Source organism: Lemur catta, chromosome 12 (genome assembly GCF_020740605.2).
Source record: "Lemur catta isolate mLemCat1 chromosome 12, mLemCat1.pri, whole genome shotgun sequence".
Taxonomy (NCBI): Eukaryota; Metazoa; Chordata; class Mammalia; order Primates; family Lemuridae; genus Lemur; species Lemur catta.
Window position 1 is genome coordinate 33,913,475 of NC_059139.1, and position 18,554 is coordinate 33,932,028.

Sequence of the window (18,554 nt, forward strand, 5' to 3'; positions counted from 1 at the left end):
TCCAAAACAGAAATTCTACTTAAGAACTGTGGGGAGCAAAAAGTTCAGCACAGTCCTCACTTTGCATGGTAGTACGAGACTGTAAACATCACTGTGCAACTTGAAACTGTGCAAAGCAATCACAGTAATCAATGGTAAAATTTATGATTATTCTGTGATGTTTAGCAATTTTTGTCAAAACATTAAAAACTCTCTTACTATTGGTTATAAATGTCTAGGGAAATGAGTAAATAGTAAAACTAATATTTATTTATTTAGTACACTGTAACTTAAAATATCAGAAGCATTGAGAATTAAAGTGTTTTATTTCTTAGTAGAAACTTAGCAAGAGTAGTTTGAACTATTCTTGTCTCCTTCTCATTGTGTAATTTACAATACGCAGCAAGCATTTTTTTGTGTCTTGGTGAATTGTCATACTCCTTCATTCTAACTTTGTATCAGCTTCTAAGATTTCATCCTTTGTGCTTTCAATGTTGTGAAATATCTCCAAGAATTCTTTTAATGTGAAGTTTTCTGACAGTGTCCCTTCATCTGGGATTTCTTCATTCTTGTCATCACAACCACTTTCCAAATTCATGTTGATAAGTTCACCTTCCCTAAGTTCCTCTGGCTGCATATCTAGGGGCTTTTGAATAGCAGCAATGTCAACATTTCCAAAACTGGCTATTTCTTTTCTAACTCCATTTATGTTCAATTCAGATTTCACTTCTAGCATTATTGCTTTTTGCTTCATTGTTGCACTTTTACCTTTGTTTGCCAATTCCCTCTCTCAATTACCCATTTTTGTAAAACATCACATCAGTTTATCACTGGGAGACAAGGAGGCAACACAACTACCTACTTTATAGACTGTGTGTAAAGTGACTAACATGCACAGTGACTAATCACTGACAGACTTTGAAAGCAGTGATGTGACTGGTCACTAATCATGATGTACACCTGTTATTTACATAGTGATTTGTGAACTGAAGGGCTTGCAGCTGCTACTATTTTATGCAAGTAACTCATAGTTCAAATCCTGTAGTAACTGAACTTTGAACAATATTGGGAGTGATTCATGTAATTTAAGAAAATCATAGCGACTGAAATTTGTGCATACAGGAACTAGGCAACATGAGAACTGCCTGTAATTTAACTCATTATTTTGAGACTGTTTTCTAGTAACACAAACTAATTAAGAGCCGATATAAATGTGCATGAGTATTTAAGACAAAACACAAGACTTTAATAAAATTGTATTCTTCCCCAGATTCCCAGGTATACAAGGTTGTTCTCTGTTATTAGGGAGACTTTGGTGGCAAACTTTGAAAAGCACAGCCTTATGGATAGAATGATCTGATACATAAGAATTCTACTTCACAGAATGGGTTTCTGGGGTACTTGGTCTAAATTGGCTTATGAGAACAGGCTGTAAATGTCAAAAGAGACAGGATAAGAGGGGTAAAGAAACTAAAAATTTCCAGCCCCTACTGTATGTCATCTCATATTAAACATGTTTCCTATTTTATAATATTAGGTTATTAAGCATGAAATGTCCAATTTCCTTGAGTACTAAGGTTGACAGTTGATATCTGACATTTTATTTTGACACTTCTTGTTTTATGTTTGTTGTGAAGGTACATCCTCAGTCTTTGAAAAGCACACTGAAATTATCTTTCAAATTTTTTTTAGAGCAATTTTTGTGAAACCATGGATAAGTCAAAATTTGTGTTATTTTTTAATATGAATTCCATCGTGGAACCAATGCAGTGCAGACAGCTCGAAATACCAACAAAGTGTTTGGGAAGGATGTGGCTAATGAACGCACAGTATGTGGATGGTTTGAGAAGTTCCAATGGTGATTTTAATCTTGAAAATGAGCCACATGGGCAACTTGACACCAAGGTGGATGATGATGAGCTGAAAGCTGTAGTGGAAGCGAATCCATCTCAACCTACGTGTGAATTAGCAGCAAGGTTTGACGTTACTATTCCAACAACATTGGACCATTTGAAACAAATCAACAAGGTAAAGAAGCCAGATAGATGGGTTCCACATGAATTAAATGAGCATCAGAAGAGAAATTGTCTTGAAGCTTGCCTTTCTTTGCTGTCACGACATAAAGGTGAATCATTTCTATACTTATTGTTACATGTAATGAAAAATCGATTCTTTTTGACAATTGCAAGCATTTGGCACAATGGTTGGATAAAGATGAGGTCCCAAAACACAGTCCAAAACCGAATATTCATCAAAAAAAGCTAACGGTGTCTGGTTCATGGCCCGATACTGGCATTATCCACTATAGCTTCATGAAACGTGGTCAATTGATCACAGTGGATGTCTACTGCAACCATTTGGATAAAGTGATGAGGATGCTTGTGATTAAGCAGACGAGATTGGTCAACAGAGACAGGCCAATCTTCTTACAAGACAACGCTCAAACACATGTTGCACAGACAATGCTGCTCAAACTACAGCAGCTGGACTTGGAAACTCTCTGTCATCCACCATATTCACCAGACCTTACACCAACTGACTACCACTTCTTCCAGGTTTTGGACCACTTCTTGCGAGGAAAAATATTCAATTCTCAACAAGCTGTGGAAAATGCCTTTTGCGATTTTATTACCACTCGCTCTCCAGGCTTCTTTGATGCTGGAGTAAACAAGCTACCATTAAGATGGCAAAACTGTGTTGATGGTTTAGGCACATAATTTAATTAACTGTACTGCTTCTTGTTTGAGATATAATAAACTACACTTTTGATTAAAATTGGACATTTCATATTTAATGACCTTCTCATTACAACTCTGACAGGTATCATTAATGTTATTTTTACATATGAAGAAAATGAAATGTGAGATAAGGTCACCAAGTTAGGAAGTATGGAAAATCCAACTCCAACTCCATTTATAGGTAACATGCCAGATGTGTGGTCAGTAAAGATGAAGAAGGAAGAGCATGATTTATACTCTTGTCCTCATTTGGGAGCTAACTTCCCGCTACTTAGGAAGCTTTTTGCCTTCATAATGACTCTGCCAAACATTACCTTTTACTCAAAACCTTCTCAGAATCCCCCAGGTACAATGAACCCATCTTTCCTTCCTTTATATTTTCAGTAACAACTATATAGACTTCTATTTGAGCTTCATCATGATTTTTGTTTACATGGTTAGAAGCTGTTAAATTGAGCTCAAAATCTGTAGACAAAGCAACAAGTAACTAGATAACTTCTGCTTGCTCTGAGTTTAGTTTGCTCTTCTTTTTCCAATGGCTTAAGGTAGAAGGTTAGGTTTTTGAGATCTTTCTTTATTTTTAATGTAGGTATTTACAGCTATACATTTCCATCTAAGCAGTGCTTTAGCTGATTCTCATATGTTTTGGTATATTGAGTTTTCATAATCTCAAGGTATTTTCTAATTTTTCTTGTGATTTCTTCTTTGACTCTTTGGTTATTTAGGAGTATGTTGTTTAATTTCCACATATTTGTGAATTTCCCAAATTTCTTTGTTATTGGTTTGTAACTTGACTCTGTTATGGTTGGAGAACATCCTTTTAAATTTATTGAGGCTTGTTTTATGACCCAGCCTATGGTCTATTTTGATAAATGTTCTAGTGTATTTAAAAAGAATGTGTATTCTGCTGTTGATAGAAGACTTTATGAATATTGATTAGATCAAGTAGGTTGATAATGTTTTTCATGCTTTCTATATCCTTATTTTTGTCTATTTGTTCTATCAATTACTGAAGGAGGAGTGATAAAACCTCATTATAATTATAGATTTGTCAATTTCTTTCAGTTTAGCAATTGTTACTTCATTCACTTTGAAGCTCTGTCACTGGGTGCATTAGGATTATTATGTCTTTTTGATGAATTGATCCCCAAAGATCATTAGATAATGTTCCTCTTTATATCTGGCAATACTCCTTGTTCTACTTTGTCTGATATTAATACAGCCACTCCACTTTTCTAATGTCTAACATTTGCATGGCATATCTTCAAGTATAACATAAATTTCTTGCAGACAGCATATAGTTAGGTCTTGTCTTTTAACAAGTCTGACAATTTCTATCTTTTAATTGTGGTGTTTGGACCATTTATATTTAATATAATTATCAATATGCGTTTAAATCTACTATATAGCTTATTATTTGTTTCTATTTGTTACATCTGTTCTCTTTTCCCTGCCTTCTTTTGGATCAGTTGGGTATTTTTTATGATTTTTATCACCATTATGTGCTTATTAACTATACTTCTTTATTTTTTAGTGGTTGCTTTATAGCAGGGGTTGGCAAACTATGGTCCATGGGACAAATCTGATCTGCTGTCTGTTTCTGGAAATAAAGTTTTACTGAAACACAGCCATCAACCATTTGTTTACTTATCATCTACAGTTACTTTCATGCCACAACAATAGAGTTGAATAGTGGTAACAAAGACCATGTGGCCCTCAAAGCCTAAAGTACTTACCATCTAAACCTTTACAGAAAAACTTGCTGACCCCTGCTCTATGGCTTAAGTTTAAAAATTAAGATACTATAACAAAATTACATAATTGTACAACAAATATAAAGTACTTCAAATACTGATTTAAAATGTCTAGCCTCAGGAGATATAAAAGTCAATTCCTCAGATAATTACTCACATTGTTTTCTTGGTTCTTGTTATTCTTCAAGAGTGTGATAATACAATTATGAATAAAAAAAGCAAGGGTAAGTACTCCAGTCAGCTGTGGAAACTGAAATCTTATCTCTAGGAGAAAAAGAGATAAAAACGTTAAAATTGACAACTACAAAATCAATAGTATTAATAGCAGCCAAAACTAAAAATCAGTTTTTAGTTTAGGGAATAAGAAGACTAAAATGTCTTTACAAAGTTCCTCAAGGACAGCATCATACTGGGGCAAAGCACTTAAAAGGGGGGGAAAAAGCAATCAGGAAATATCTACTCTGTGTATGTACTTTATATCAGTTATTCCTATTTGAGGTCACACAACTCGTATATGGCAGACCAGGATTCAAATTCAGGATCTATCTGATTTTAAAGCCCTTCATTTTTTTAACACCTGAATTTTTCAGAAAAGTACCTCTAGAAAAGGAATTATGGGGAGGAGAATTAGTCATTTAACATTCTCTAATGACAAATCTAAAAAACATTAACTAAAAATATGACAAATAACTTAAATGTCCACCAAGAGGGAATTGGTTAAACTAAAATCAGTTGCATAGTGGTATACGGAATTTAAAAATTATGCTGTAGAGGAAGATTTTATGCTCTGGCGAATGTTCATGATTCAAATAGCATGCATAGTGTGATTTTACTTTTCTTTCTTAAAATGTGAATATACAGATGTGTGTATGCAAAAAAAAGATGTAAACAGTGGTTATCTCTGGTTGATGGGATTTATTTTAAATTCACCACTTATATTCTGTAAATATTCTATAATAAACACAAAGTTATTTTAAAATAAGAATAAAAAACATTCTAAAGTGCTGCCAATTTCTGCTTTGAGGTCTGCTAATAAAGAAGTGAAAAATTAATATTATATAGAATAAGACCATGATTTTACTTGAAAATACTGCTGGATAGGCAAAGTAGGTGGCAAACTGGAGAACAAAAATTCATCTCAGAGGATTCCTTAGTGTAAAGTAGAAATATAGAAAAAGTCTACTGACTCATTGCTACATTATTTTAGGAGAGGAAGCAAGAACAATTAAGAATTAAGCACTAGCTCTAAAAGAAACCAGGAAGTAAGACCAACAAAATTATATACTCAGTTTTCTATCAAGTTTTTTGTTTATCTGTTAGCTTTCATCTGAATGTTGGCTGTTGAAGCAATTCAAGGTATATTTTTCTTAGGCAAATTCCCCCCTTTCTGTCTATAATCTTTTTAATTTTTAATATTTCAGCAATACAATTTGGAAGCAATTCCCACTTCTGTTTTTTTTTTTTAAAAATCTCTTGATAAATTGGAAATAGGACAATTTCCTAAGAAGAAAAACACTGATCACTTCAGACCAATAGTCAGCGTTATATAATAGAGGCACTATATTTGAAAAGATGATAAAGTTGTTATTTGCAGATGATCTTATTACTTGCAGATCTTATTACTTGCAGATATTCTTGAAAAATCCTTTAGTAAGAATTCAAAGTAAGGTAGCCAAATAGAAAAAATATATATTTAAAAAAAAACAACATCTTTCTTATATACCTATAATTGGTTAGAAGTTGTAAGACAAACAAAAGAATCCTAGTCACAATAGCAAAATAGATATAAATTTGGCCTACAGATAACTTTAACATGTCAAATTTATATTAAAATATTACAAAGCTTTACTGTGACAGGTGTGGAGATGTACTACTCAGATCTCCTTTCAAGTGAGAACCTGAAGCAAGGATCGCAGGTAGCTGATACCCTCCAGCTGCAGCCCCTTTTGGACCTGCTGCCCTGTTCAAGCAGAAGTCACTCTCTCCCTGGGCAGCTCCTAGCCAAGGACTGAGCATGACCACTTTTGTCCAACCCTGGACTCCAGGCAATCTTTGTGCCAGAGCTTCACATTAGGTTCGCTAAGCCTTTCTGAAATCTATTTCTACCCAATCTTCCTTCTTTCCCCCCTCTCTTTTCATAGATACATGAGCTACCCTGTGGTCTGATGTAGTTACCTACCACTCAATGCTCCTAATCTCCTTTATCTTTCGTAAGTGCTGCACCAATAAATTTCTTGCCCACCTAACCCCATTTTGTTGTCTGCTTACCAGAGAACTTGAATAGACACACTTGGTATTGGGAGTGGTGTCAGAAAGCAGGCAATGAGATGGAATTTGGGCCCTGGATCACTCATCACCCAGTTTTTAATTACCATCTAAGCTGTGCTTTAGCTATATTCCAAGGTTCTGATAGTGTTTTCACTATCATTGCTTTTCTAAATATCCTGTTGATTCAGAGAGAGTGAATAAATGAGGCTATAGCATCTCTGACCTCAACTTACCTTTTTGTTGTTTGTATTTGACTATAGCAGCTTCATTGTGAATTCTATTTTTAGGCAGGGAATTATAGGACTATTTCTCCTCTACCCTATTGGTCTCTTGAAGACATAGAAGCCTATCTCCTAGTTTAGGCCATTCCAAATAAGGGGGAAGGAGAGTCTCATAGCTGGCCTCTAGAGTTATTTTTAGCTTAAAATAGAAGGCTCTTCACATTTGGCCTTTGCCTTATCTCCTATCACTTCTTCAGCAAGTATTCTTTGCACTCTAGCCATTCAAATTCTTGTAATTTCCTAAGTGGGTCATGTTATTTTAGGGTTTAACTGCTGCTTAAACATGTTGTTCCCTTGACCTGGCATACCCTTTCCCCCAATTCTCCATTTAGGGAACTCCTTTTGGCCCTTCAAACATTCCCTTTTGAGAACCCTTCCGCGACTCCTAGTTCTTGTTTATATGCAACTCCTCTATACTGCTATCTCTTGTGTATATTGATTGCTAATTCACAAATTGGTTTTACTGCTCAACGGTAAGCTCTTAGAGGGCAGTGGGTCATGTCTTACATGATACCGTGTGGCATACAATCAGGGGCACTCATTTATTTTCAGAATAAAGGACTCTCAGCCATGGAAGTAGTCAAAATTCTACTTTAAACTGTTTTTGAATGATTTTATTTTTTACTAGTATCTATTAGTTTTCAGTAAGTTCTTTTCAATTTAGCTGACCTTTCCTGTCTCTCAGAGTAATCAACCTCTACTACCTTTAAGACAGCTTGTGAAGCAACTTGTTAGCTGATTCTTTTTTACCTTTTCTAATTAAGACAGGTGATACCACTGCCAGGTTTCTAACTTGTCCAATTAGAGTGGGTAAATATCCAGCTTATTTTCCAATTAACCAACAAAAACTGTTTTTTTGAGTAACTTTCTTAAAAACCTGACATTCTCTTTAATAGTATTATTGAAATATAGTTCATATATGTTTCATCCATTTAAAGTACACAATAAAATAGTTTTTAGTACAGTCAAGGAGTTGTGCAACCATCACTACAGCACTTTATTCCTTTTCTATTGCCAAATAATGTTCCATCACATGGCTATACCACGTTTTATTTATCCATTCATCAGTGATAGACATTGAGTTGTTTCCACTTTTTGGGTGTTATGAAAAATGCTGCTATGAACATTCATGTACAAGGTTTTTTTTGTGGAAAACATGCCTTTTTAAAGAATGCAGACATTTACACCATGATCACTGCATAGTAAATTAAAGAACAGACTTCTTCACAAAGCGGTTTTAAAGAAGCTCCAAATTCGTGATCATTTTCAAACTGCTTACTTTATTCCTTTGAAAAGGCATATCAAGAAAGGATGTAGGCCAGGCGCGGTGGCTCACGCCTGTAATCCTAGCACTCTGGGAGGCCGAGGCAGGTGGATCGCTCGAGGTCAGGAGTTCGAGACCAGCCTGAGCAAGAGTGAGACCCTGTCTCTACTAAAAATAGAAAGAAGTTATATGGACATCTAAAAATATATATAGAAAAAAAATTAGCCGGGCATGGTGGCACATGCCTGTAGTCCCAGCTACTCGGGAGGCTGAGGCAGAAGGATTGCTTGAGCCCAGGAGTTTGAGGTTGCTGTGAGCTAGGCTGACGCCACGGCACTCACTCTAGGCTGGGCAACAGAGTGAGACTCTGTCTCAAAAAAAAAAAAAAAAAAAAAGAAAGGATGTAAGCAGATGGAGAGAACATAATTGTAATACATATATCTGAGAAAGGACTTGTATCCAGAATGTATAAAGAACTATAAATCAATAAGAAAAAAACAGACAACTAAATAGAAAAATGGGCAAGAGACTTGTAGAGGTACTTCACAAAAGGGGAAATCCAAATGGCCAATGAACATATGAAATGGTGGAACTCCATTAGTCATCAGGTAAATGCAAATTAAAACCACTATGTACGTTCCCAACACAAAGGAAAGATAGATGTTTGAGGTGAGGGATACCCCAATTACCCCAATTTGATCATTACACATTGTACACAGGTATCAAAATATCACATGTACCCCAAAATATGTACAACTATTGTATATCAATAAAAAATTGAATTAAAAAAGGAAAAACAAAAACCCCACAATATAATACCAATACATACCCACTAGAAAGGCTAGATGAAAAAGAAAGAAAATACAAGTTTTGGTGAAGATGTGGAGCAACTAGAACTCTCAAACACTGCTGGTGGGAATGCAAATTGCTATAACCATTTTGGAAAGCTGTTTGGTAATATCTATAAAGCAGAACATATGCATACCCTTTGACCTAGCAATTCCACTTCTAGGCTTATACTCAACAGAAAGCAGCCATATGTTGACTAAAAGCTTTGTATAAGCATGAAGAGTGCTGCAAGAAACATAATAGTCAAAGACTGAAGACAACTCAAATGTTCACTAACAGTAAAAGATAAATTGTGGTAGTTACACAATGAAATATCTATGAGAATGAATGAATTATAAATACAGCAATATGGATCAATCTCACAATATAATGTTAATTGAAAGAAGCCAGACGCAAAAGAATACATACTGTATATTCCATTTGTGTTATGTTCAAAAAGCAGGCAAAACTAACCTTTGCTGTTAGAGGTTAAACCAGTGATTACCCTTGCAGGGAGACAGCAACTGGTAGGGATCATGAGAGGTACTTCTGGAGTGCTAGTGGTTACTCTTTTGATCCGGGTGCTAGCTATCTGGTGTGTTCAGACAGTAAAAATTAATCAAGCTATACACTTAGGAGTTGTAAACTTTTGTATGTAAGTTTTATAAATAAAAAGTTTAAAAGCAAAAAGGAAAAAAATGGGGGAGTGAGGTATACATGTGAAAAATAAGGGCTGAGTGTGGTGGCTCATGCCTGTAATCCCAACATTTTGGGAGGCCAAGGAGGGAGGACTGCATGAGGCCAGGAAATCAAAACCAGCCTGGGCAACACAACAAGACCCTGTCTCTACAAAAAATAAAAAAATTAGCTGGGCATGGTGGCACAGGCCTGTAGTCCCAGGGGAGGCTGAGGCAGGAGGATCACTGGAGCCTAGGAATTTGAGGGTGCCATGAGCTATGATCATGCCACTGTACTCTAGCCTGGGCAACAGAGACCCTGTCTCTAAAAAAAAAAAAGTAGAGAGAAATTCCATTATATTTGAAGACATTATTAAGGATCAATGAATGGTAAAACATAGTCTGCTTCTAATGGAAAGTGAACAATGAAACTATTCAAAGCACATATGGGTAGAAAATTATTTTTTCTGGTGACAGAGATGCATCTTAGATGTACATATTTTTAAGGCACATATGATAATTTGCATAACATTTAGAAATGAAGCAAAGTGAAATAAATAACTTAATTTCTATTTAAATATTGTTTTCATTTTCTGTCTTCTAAATAACTACCCCCTCCCTTTCCCTTATATCTATCACTAATGTTCCATCATTAGCAGAATCTTTATTACTGAGACTATGTAAATCACAGTGGCCCTAATTTTAGAAAATAATATCCTAGACTATTTTTATCAATCAATGAAAGAACTAGCTTAAAGTTGCCTTTTCATCAGTGTCCAATTTTAAATACAATCTTGGGAGAAAAGAAAAGTGCCTTTCAATCTCCAGTACTTCCTTTACTCTGAATTTACAATGACTTTTAAGTCTTTGTGGGCTTCTAATAGAAATGTTAAATCAAAGCTAAGTAGTCAAAACATGTTCTGAAAACAAGTAGCCATGGTAATACAAACAGTAGCTTCCAATGACTACCAATTCCATACACCTGGAAAACCCAGGCATGTTGTAACAAAAGAAACAAAAAGGGTGGTAGATAACTACTATTATAGATTTCAAAAAGTAATACCAGTCTGGGCACAGTGACTCACGCCTGTAATCCTAGCAGTCTAGGAGGCCAAGGCAGGAGAAATGCTTGAGGTCAGGCGTTTGAGACCAGCCTGAACAAGAGTGAGACCCTGTCTCTACTAAAAAATAGAAAAAATTAGCTGGGCATGGTGGCACAGGCCTGTACTCGGGAGGCTGAGGCAGGAGGATCGCTTGAGCCCAGGAGTTTGAGGTTGCAGTGAGCTATGATGATGCCCAGGCAAGAGGGAGACTGTGTCTCAAAAAAAAAAAAAAAAAAAAGTACACCAGACCCTGGTGTTACTGAATAGAATTCTAGACTGCCCGAATCAACAGTTGAAGAGTGGAAAGAAAGCAGTCTTTCTAAATCAACAACAGCATTTTGTACAATTTTCTTATTATTAGTTTTCAAGATACTAGTAGTCACTTTCATTTTCTAATGATCTCTCCATTTAGCATTATTCATTCATTGTTTCATGGTACTTTTATCATGTCCAAACTATTCTAAATTCGGGTGAAACTGAAGAAATTATGAAGTTATAACGATGAGAAAAAAAGCAGAAGGTGAAGAAGCATTTAATAATCACCATTTTAATTAGCCTGAAAAACATTAACATTTCAAAAAAAGAAAAACCCATCAGGGGAAAAATGATTTTAATGAGTACTGTTATCTATATACATTACTGACCTTGTTCTAAGTCTCTCAAATTCTAGAGGTATGTTTCTCAGAAAAGTCTGACGAATGAGTTTTTGATTTTTCAATTGCATTGTAACTGAAATGCACTTCAGCTTCCAAGCAGAAATAACAAAGGGCCCTCAAAGTTATCTACAAATTCAATGCAATCCCTATTAAATTACCAACATCATTTTTCACAGATATAGAAAGAATAATTCTACGCTTTGTGTGGAACCAGAGAAGACCCCGTTTAGCAAAAGCAATTTTGAGCAACAAAAACAAAATGGGAGGTATTAATTTACCAGACTTCAAACTATACTACAAAGCTGTGATTATTAAAACTGCTTGGTATTGGCATAAGTGCAGGGACACAGACCAATGGAACAGAACAGAAAATCCAAACATAAAACCATCCTCATATAGCTATCTAATCTTTGACAAAGCAGACAAAAACATACTATGGGGAAAAGAATCCTTATTTAATAAATGGTGCTGGGAAAACTGGATAGCCACATGTAGAAGACTAAAACAGGACCCACAGCTTTCACCTCTCACAAAAATCAAATCAAGGTGGCTAACAGACCTAAACCCTAGGGGAGAAACTATTAGAATTCTAGAAGAAAATGTAGGAGAGACTTTTACAGACATTGGTCTAGGCAAAGAATTTGTGAAGAAAACCCCTAAGGCAATCACAGCAACAACAAAAATAAACGAATGGGACCTGATTAAATTAAAAAGCTTCTGCACAGCCAAAGAAACAGTCACAAAAATAAACAGACAGCATACAGAATGGGAAAAAATTTTCGCATACTACACATCAGTTAAAGGTCTGATAACAAGAATCTATTTAGAACTCAGGAAAATCAGCAAGAAAAAAATCAAACAACCCTATCAAAAAATGGGCAAAGGACATGAATAGAAATTTTTCAAAAGAAGATATAAGAATGACCAACAAACATATGAAAAAATGGTCAACGTCCCTAATCATCAGGGAAATGCAAATCAAAACCACAATGAGACATCACTTAACTCCAGTGAGAATGGCCTTTATCAAGAAATCCCAAAACTACACATGTTGGCGTGGATGCGGAGAGACAGGAACACACATACACTGCTGGTGGGACTGCAAACTAGTGCAACCCCTGTGGAAAGCATTATGGAGATACCTTAAACAAATTCAGATAGACCTACCATTCGATCCAGCAATCCCATTATTGGGCATCTACCCAGAAGAACAAAAGTCATTCTACAACAAAGACACCTGTACCTGAATGTTTATAGCAGCACAATTCATAATTGCAAAGATGTGGAAACAACCCAAATGCCCATCAATCCACGAATGGATTAGTAAACTGTGGTATATGTATACCATGGAGTATTACTCAGCTATAAGAAATAATGGTGATACGACATCTCTTTGGTTCTCCTGGAGAGAGTTGGAACCCATTATATTAAGTGACGTATCCAAAGAATGGATAAATAAGCATCACATGTACTCACCAGAAAATTGGTTTCCCTATCACCTAAATGCACATCGGGGAAGGGTACCAATTAGATATCAGATTGAAATGGGGGGGTGGAGGGAGGGGCTGGGTGTATGCCTACATGAAGAGTGCGTTGCGCACCGTCTGGGGAATGGTCATGCTTGAGGGTGCAGACTCGGGGTGGTGGAGGGTGGGGGGAGGGGATGGAGGTATGACTACATGGTGAGTGCCAGGCGAACTGTCTGGTGAATGGACATGCTTGAGGTTCTGACTTGGGGGGATGGGCAGGACATGGACATTGTATATAACCTGAACTTATTACCCCCATGATGAGCTGAAATTAAAAAAAAAAAAAAAAGTAAAAAAAAAAATGAATAAGAGGAAACTAGAGAATAAATAATAAAAAAAAACAAAAACAAAAAACAAAGGGCCCTAGTTACCAATAAACTGCAAGAAACCTACAGTAATCTCAATTGTAGTCCTGTATTTAGCTTTATAGCATTCATAAAAATGTTTACCATGAAAAAACACCATTATTTGTTTTAGAAAAGCATATAGCAACAATTAACTGAAAGACCACATTACTATAATTTATTAATTCTTTATTTTGCCAAAACAGCTCACCTGGTACAAAAAATCCTGTTGGTATAAACCAATGAAATTCCAAATGAAATCCCAAGTGAACAGCCTTCAAGGTGACAAGGAAAATCAAATAGAGAACGGATACTGTGCCTGTGAGAAAAAATTCAGAAGCCATTTGTTATCTTTGTGTGTTTTGTAGACTATTTCAAAATCAAGCTTTGTTTCCACAGTCTCAGCAAAGTGTGGAAAATTATTACCCTCATTGATTATCCCCACTAAAACCCCAACTAGGATCTAAAGAATAAAAACAAGCTATGTGAGTTACCAGAAAGAAAAACAAAACAAAAAACTAGGTAATAGGCCCAAGAAGAACTAGATGAAGGTAACTGATACACTGCTGAATGCAAAACTGCTTTATTTACTTATGAGCTGAGTTTAATGGAAGAATACAAGCAGAGTCCATTATAAAATGTTAAGGTTACATAGGGAGAAGAAAACCCATGAAAGTAACTTTTATTCTTTGTATCAGAAGTGTTAGAGATAGTCAATAGACCGGAAGTCTGTCACAGTATTTAATGTGAGATGATAAGAAACTAAAGAAAGGCTAGGCATGGTGGCTCATGCCTGTAATGCCAGCACTTTGGGAGGCCAAGGTGGGATTATGGCTTAAGGCCAGGCATTTAAAACCAGTCTGAGCAACATAGTGAGACCCTGTCTCAAAAAAAAGAAAGAAAAGTAGTGAATGTGCATCTTAAGCATCATAAGCATATTTGAGAAAGGTGATGAACCAAATAATCCATGAACAATCTAACATATAGATGAGGTTTTAACTGGGTAGTACTACTTGCTAGATGGAAAGATTTCAGATTCCATTTTCAGGTATGTGAGCCCACAGGATAAAGTGGACATTCAGAATTTTTTAGTAGTGTAGAAGGTAGAGGATTATTCCTCTTAAGGAATTAAGCCCAGTCATTGTGGAGTAGAGTCAGGAAACCCAGGAAGTTCATTGGATGCTAATTCCTCTAAAGGAGCTGTGGTTTTAAAAGAAAGGGAAAGTACCAAGGAAAAGGATGAAAGCTGAATATCCTTAAGGAGTTGGAGAATAATCAACCTGGTTGGAAGTCTGGTGATTGTTTTGTCCAACTGAACAGATCCTTCAATAAAGCTTGTATTCTTTTAGAAGATTCATTCCATAGGAAAGTTGGCAAGCAAACCAGGAAACCACAAATGAGCTATACAAGCTCTACTGTGGGTTTGGAGATTAGCTAATTCAGAAAGGATGAAAACAAGAGGCTGAAGCTTATATAACCACAACTCTTCAGTTTCTGTGTGTTTATGGCCGCTTACAGTGAATCCTGTTGTGAGGCAGAGGGAGGCACAGGAAAATACCTTTACTTTGTCCTTGGTTTTCTGGAAACCCAAAAGCCACCTCTGAGGGGTAATTTAATTATTTTGTACTTTAGGCTGCCTACCAGGAGATCAGATTAAGGAGGAAGTAAAATTCTATGGTCTATTTGGAATTATCAATTCCTTATGAATGATATCCTTCATACTAGAGCTGAGCTTTCACAGGGGGTTCCTTTTGTCATCTTAAATACGGTCAAAACATACTGTTAGTGATTCCTGAAAAACGGAGCTCACAGAAAGAGGTCAGTTTCTTTAAGAAGGCAATAGCGTTCTAAACAAAAAACACTGAGGAAGACAGCAAAAGCAGAATAAACCTAAGAAGCCTGAGCTAGGGAATGATTGTCCAGGTTCAAAGTCAGATGACAATTCTGTCTCATACTCTTAAATAGAGACTATAGAAAAAATATTCTATAACCTCCCTTAGTAAGTTCTAATGTTTCCAATCCTTAGAATTGAGAGTTCTTATAATAGCCAATTTGGATCTCTCCTCCAGAAATTTTAGTTTATTTCCTCTAGCTGTACCCTCAGAGGAAATGAGGAAGAGTTGTTCAGTAAGGTTAGAGTGGGAAACCAAACAACTCATGTCTCAAAAAACAAAACAAAATGGGACTTGAAGTGGTCATGTACATTTTTCTCTGTGCCAAACTCCATAAAAAACAAAAAACAGCAAAAAGCAGGGACCATATGAATGAACAACGAAACATAGATGAACAGGCCTGGAAGGTAATCCTCTCCCCAGTCAGACGGTATTCCCACAGAATTCACCATGTATTCTACTACACAAAGGCTCCAAAACTCAGTGCCACGGCTTACCTAGGATATTAAATTTTGAAAAAAACGAAGGAGATTTGAAATTGAGCAGTGGCAAGAGGAGTCCTACAAGGTAAAAGGGCACCGTATTGGACTTATTCCACCATTTTTCAAAGAGTTGGATTTCCGTGTCGTTGGCGTAGAAAATCATAGAGCTATTGTCAGGCTGGCCACCATTCCCGGCACTTGGACAAATCACTGTAACAGGAATTAGAGAAGACCGCAGATTAGAGAAGACTGCAAAAAACAGAAAATGACTTTCCCCAGTTTGGTTTGTTAAAAATAAACCTTTATGGCTGATGTGTTTAATCTAATATGGCAGTCATAGAGAAACTGAATATAAAACTTAATGTAATAACCTTGTTAACAGTTACATAGTTAACCAAGAACATGACCTAAAGCTTTTATGTATTTGAGTTACACGGATACTAAATTGATGTCATTGACAGAGGTATACATTGATCACTAAGAGGGCAATTCATTTAACACATTTATTAAGCCTATTATGTGTCAGGAACTGTTCCAGACTTTGGGGATATAATAATGAACAGACAAAAGTGTCATGACTGACACTTGCTCTACCAGTCTCAACTTAACCACGAGCACTAAGTGTCTTTGTGGCAAAAATCAAGGGTTATATATATATATAGGCAAAGCTTCAATTTATTTTTCCATATTTACTTACTAACCCCTGTTCATTATTAGGAAATTAATTATTTTATTGGTTACAAATTTGTGTAGCCTACATATTAGTAACTAAAACAATAATTTCTAAAATTAAGTTAACAAACTGAGAACTTCTAGACATTTAATGTAATTAGCAGTGATACAGGTCCTTCAAAATATTCACTGATTATTCAAAGGCACTTATAGATACTATAGGTAAAATTGTGAGTTGTATAATATAAATTAAATGTTGCCTAGCTCACATTAACACAACCATTTTTGGAGTTTTCTAACACACTGGTTACCAACAATTTAGTAGCAGCTCAGTAAACATAATTTTGTGTTACTCATTTACCTAAAACAAGGACATAGGTTCTGCCTTAAATCCTTTTTGGAACAAAGTGGAGAATAAAGAAACAAATGAAATTCCAAACTACTTACCAGGGTTGCTATCATTGGTACTCAGCACAGTGTCTGTGTCATTAATGTGATGAATAAAATCTAAAAATTAAGGAAAAAATACAGTTTAACACTGAAAGATTATAAATCTATCATCCTCTAAGGTCTTTTATTTATAAAAATTTTTTTTTGAGACAGGGTCTCACCATGATCATAGCTCACTGCAGCCTGGAATTCCTGAGCTCAAGCAATCCTCTTGTCTCAGTCTCCCAGGCAGCTAAGACAACAGGTATATGGCTACCATGCCCACCTTTTTTTTTTTTTTTTTTTTGAGACAGAGTGTCACTTTGTTGCCCTGGCTAGAGTGAGTGCCATGGCGTCAACCTAGCTCACAGCAACCTCAAACTCCTGGGCTTAAGCGATCCTACTGCCTCAGCCTCCCGAGTAGCTGGGACTACAGGCATGCGCCACCATGCCCAGCTAATTTTTTCTATATATATTTTTATTTGGCCAGCTAATTTGTTTCTATTTTTAGTAGAGACGGGGTCTTGCTCTTGCTCAGGCTGGTCTAGAACCCCTGACCTCGAGCGATCCACCCGCCTCGGCCTCCCAGAGTGCTAGGATTACAGGTGTGAGCCACCGCACCCGGCCTCATGCCCACCTTTTTTTAAAACTTTTTGTAGAGACAAGAGTCTTACTATGTTGCCTGGGCTGGTCTTGAACTCTTGGCTTCAAGTGATCGTCTCACCTCAGCCTCCGAAAGTCCCAAAAACTAGATGTCAATCATATATTCCATATTCATAATTTGTTTCCCAAACTAACTCAAAATACTTACTTAGCAAAAGACTATGGGCATTCACCAGCTGATATCAGAACACATTATGCAATAATAGCAATTAAAACATTATAGAAAAAACACATAAAAAAGAAAAAACAAAAAACAATGCTTGAGTCTTATTCCTAATCTTCAATCCTAATGTGTTGAAAATAAGGGACTGAAATTTGTTTCCCCTATAGTCTACACATGAAACTCTTTAGCAACAAACGCTAATGACCTTCATAAACTTTTCTGTTATACTAAAATTTTGTGGTAAAGATTGAAACAATGCTTAACAAATCTGCTCTGCTGGCTTATAGAAATATTTTATATTAATATTTTGAAGGAATATTATTCATTTAAAAATTAATGTTTGGAAATGAACATTATACACACATTATATTTGAGATCACACCCATAGAAAACCAACTGAATAAAATATATTTTCTAAAATTACATATATTACTTTTTACTTTATTTATCCCAAGTCATAGAATTTGAGGCTGGAAATAAAACATTACAGTAGTAATTATATTTGAAAGGAACTGTGTTAAAACATATGATATGGATACTTACTAAAAATAAACTTTCCAGTATTAAAAAGAAAATTAGACATAAGCACCCAATAAACTATCATTGCTCCAATGAGAGACACCAAGGAGAAAAGAAGACTTGACCACTGCCCAAAGGAGCCAAAATAATGTCTGCAGACATCTGGATATTCCCACGTAGTTGTATCCACTGAAGCTAGATAAAAATAAAAGAAATAAAAAGAATAAAACTAGATGTCAATCATATATTCCATATTCACAATTTGTTTCCCAAATTAACTCAAAATACTTAGCAAAAGACTATGGGCATTCAC

The 18,554-nt window shown here is 35.8% G+C and overlaps 1 protein-coding gene across 4 annotated transcripts in view; it reads right to left on the bottom strand.

Annotated features, from left to right (window-relative positions):
* The window catches only part of SLC38A9 (solute carrier family 38 member 9), a 57,470-nt gene that overhangs the window by 12,365 nt on the left and 26,551 nt on the right, over positions 1-18,554 (bottom strand). For all 4 annotated transcript variants that reach the window (XM_045565659.1, XM_045565658.1, XM_045565661.1 and 1 more), the window contains 5 exons: positions 18,266-18,436; positions 16,915-16,974; positions 15,811-16,005; positions 13,633-13,740; positions 4,629-4,735 (listed from right to left, as the gene is read on the bottom strand). In XM_045565659.1, coding sequence (XP_045421615.1) covers positions 4,629-4,735; positions 13,633-13,740; positions 15,811-16,005; positions 16,915-16,974; positions 18,266-18,436 — 641 coding nt within the window. The remainder of the gene's footprint in view (positions 1-4,628; positions 4,736-13,632; positions 13,741-15,810; positions 16,006-16,914; positions 16,975-18,265; positions 18,437-18,554) is intronic.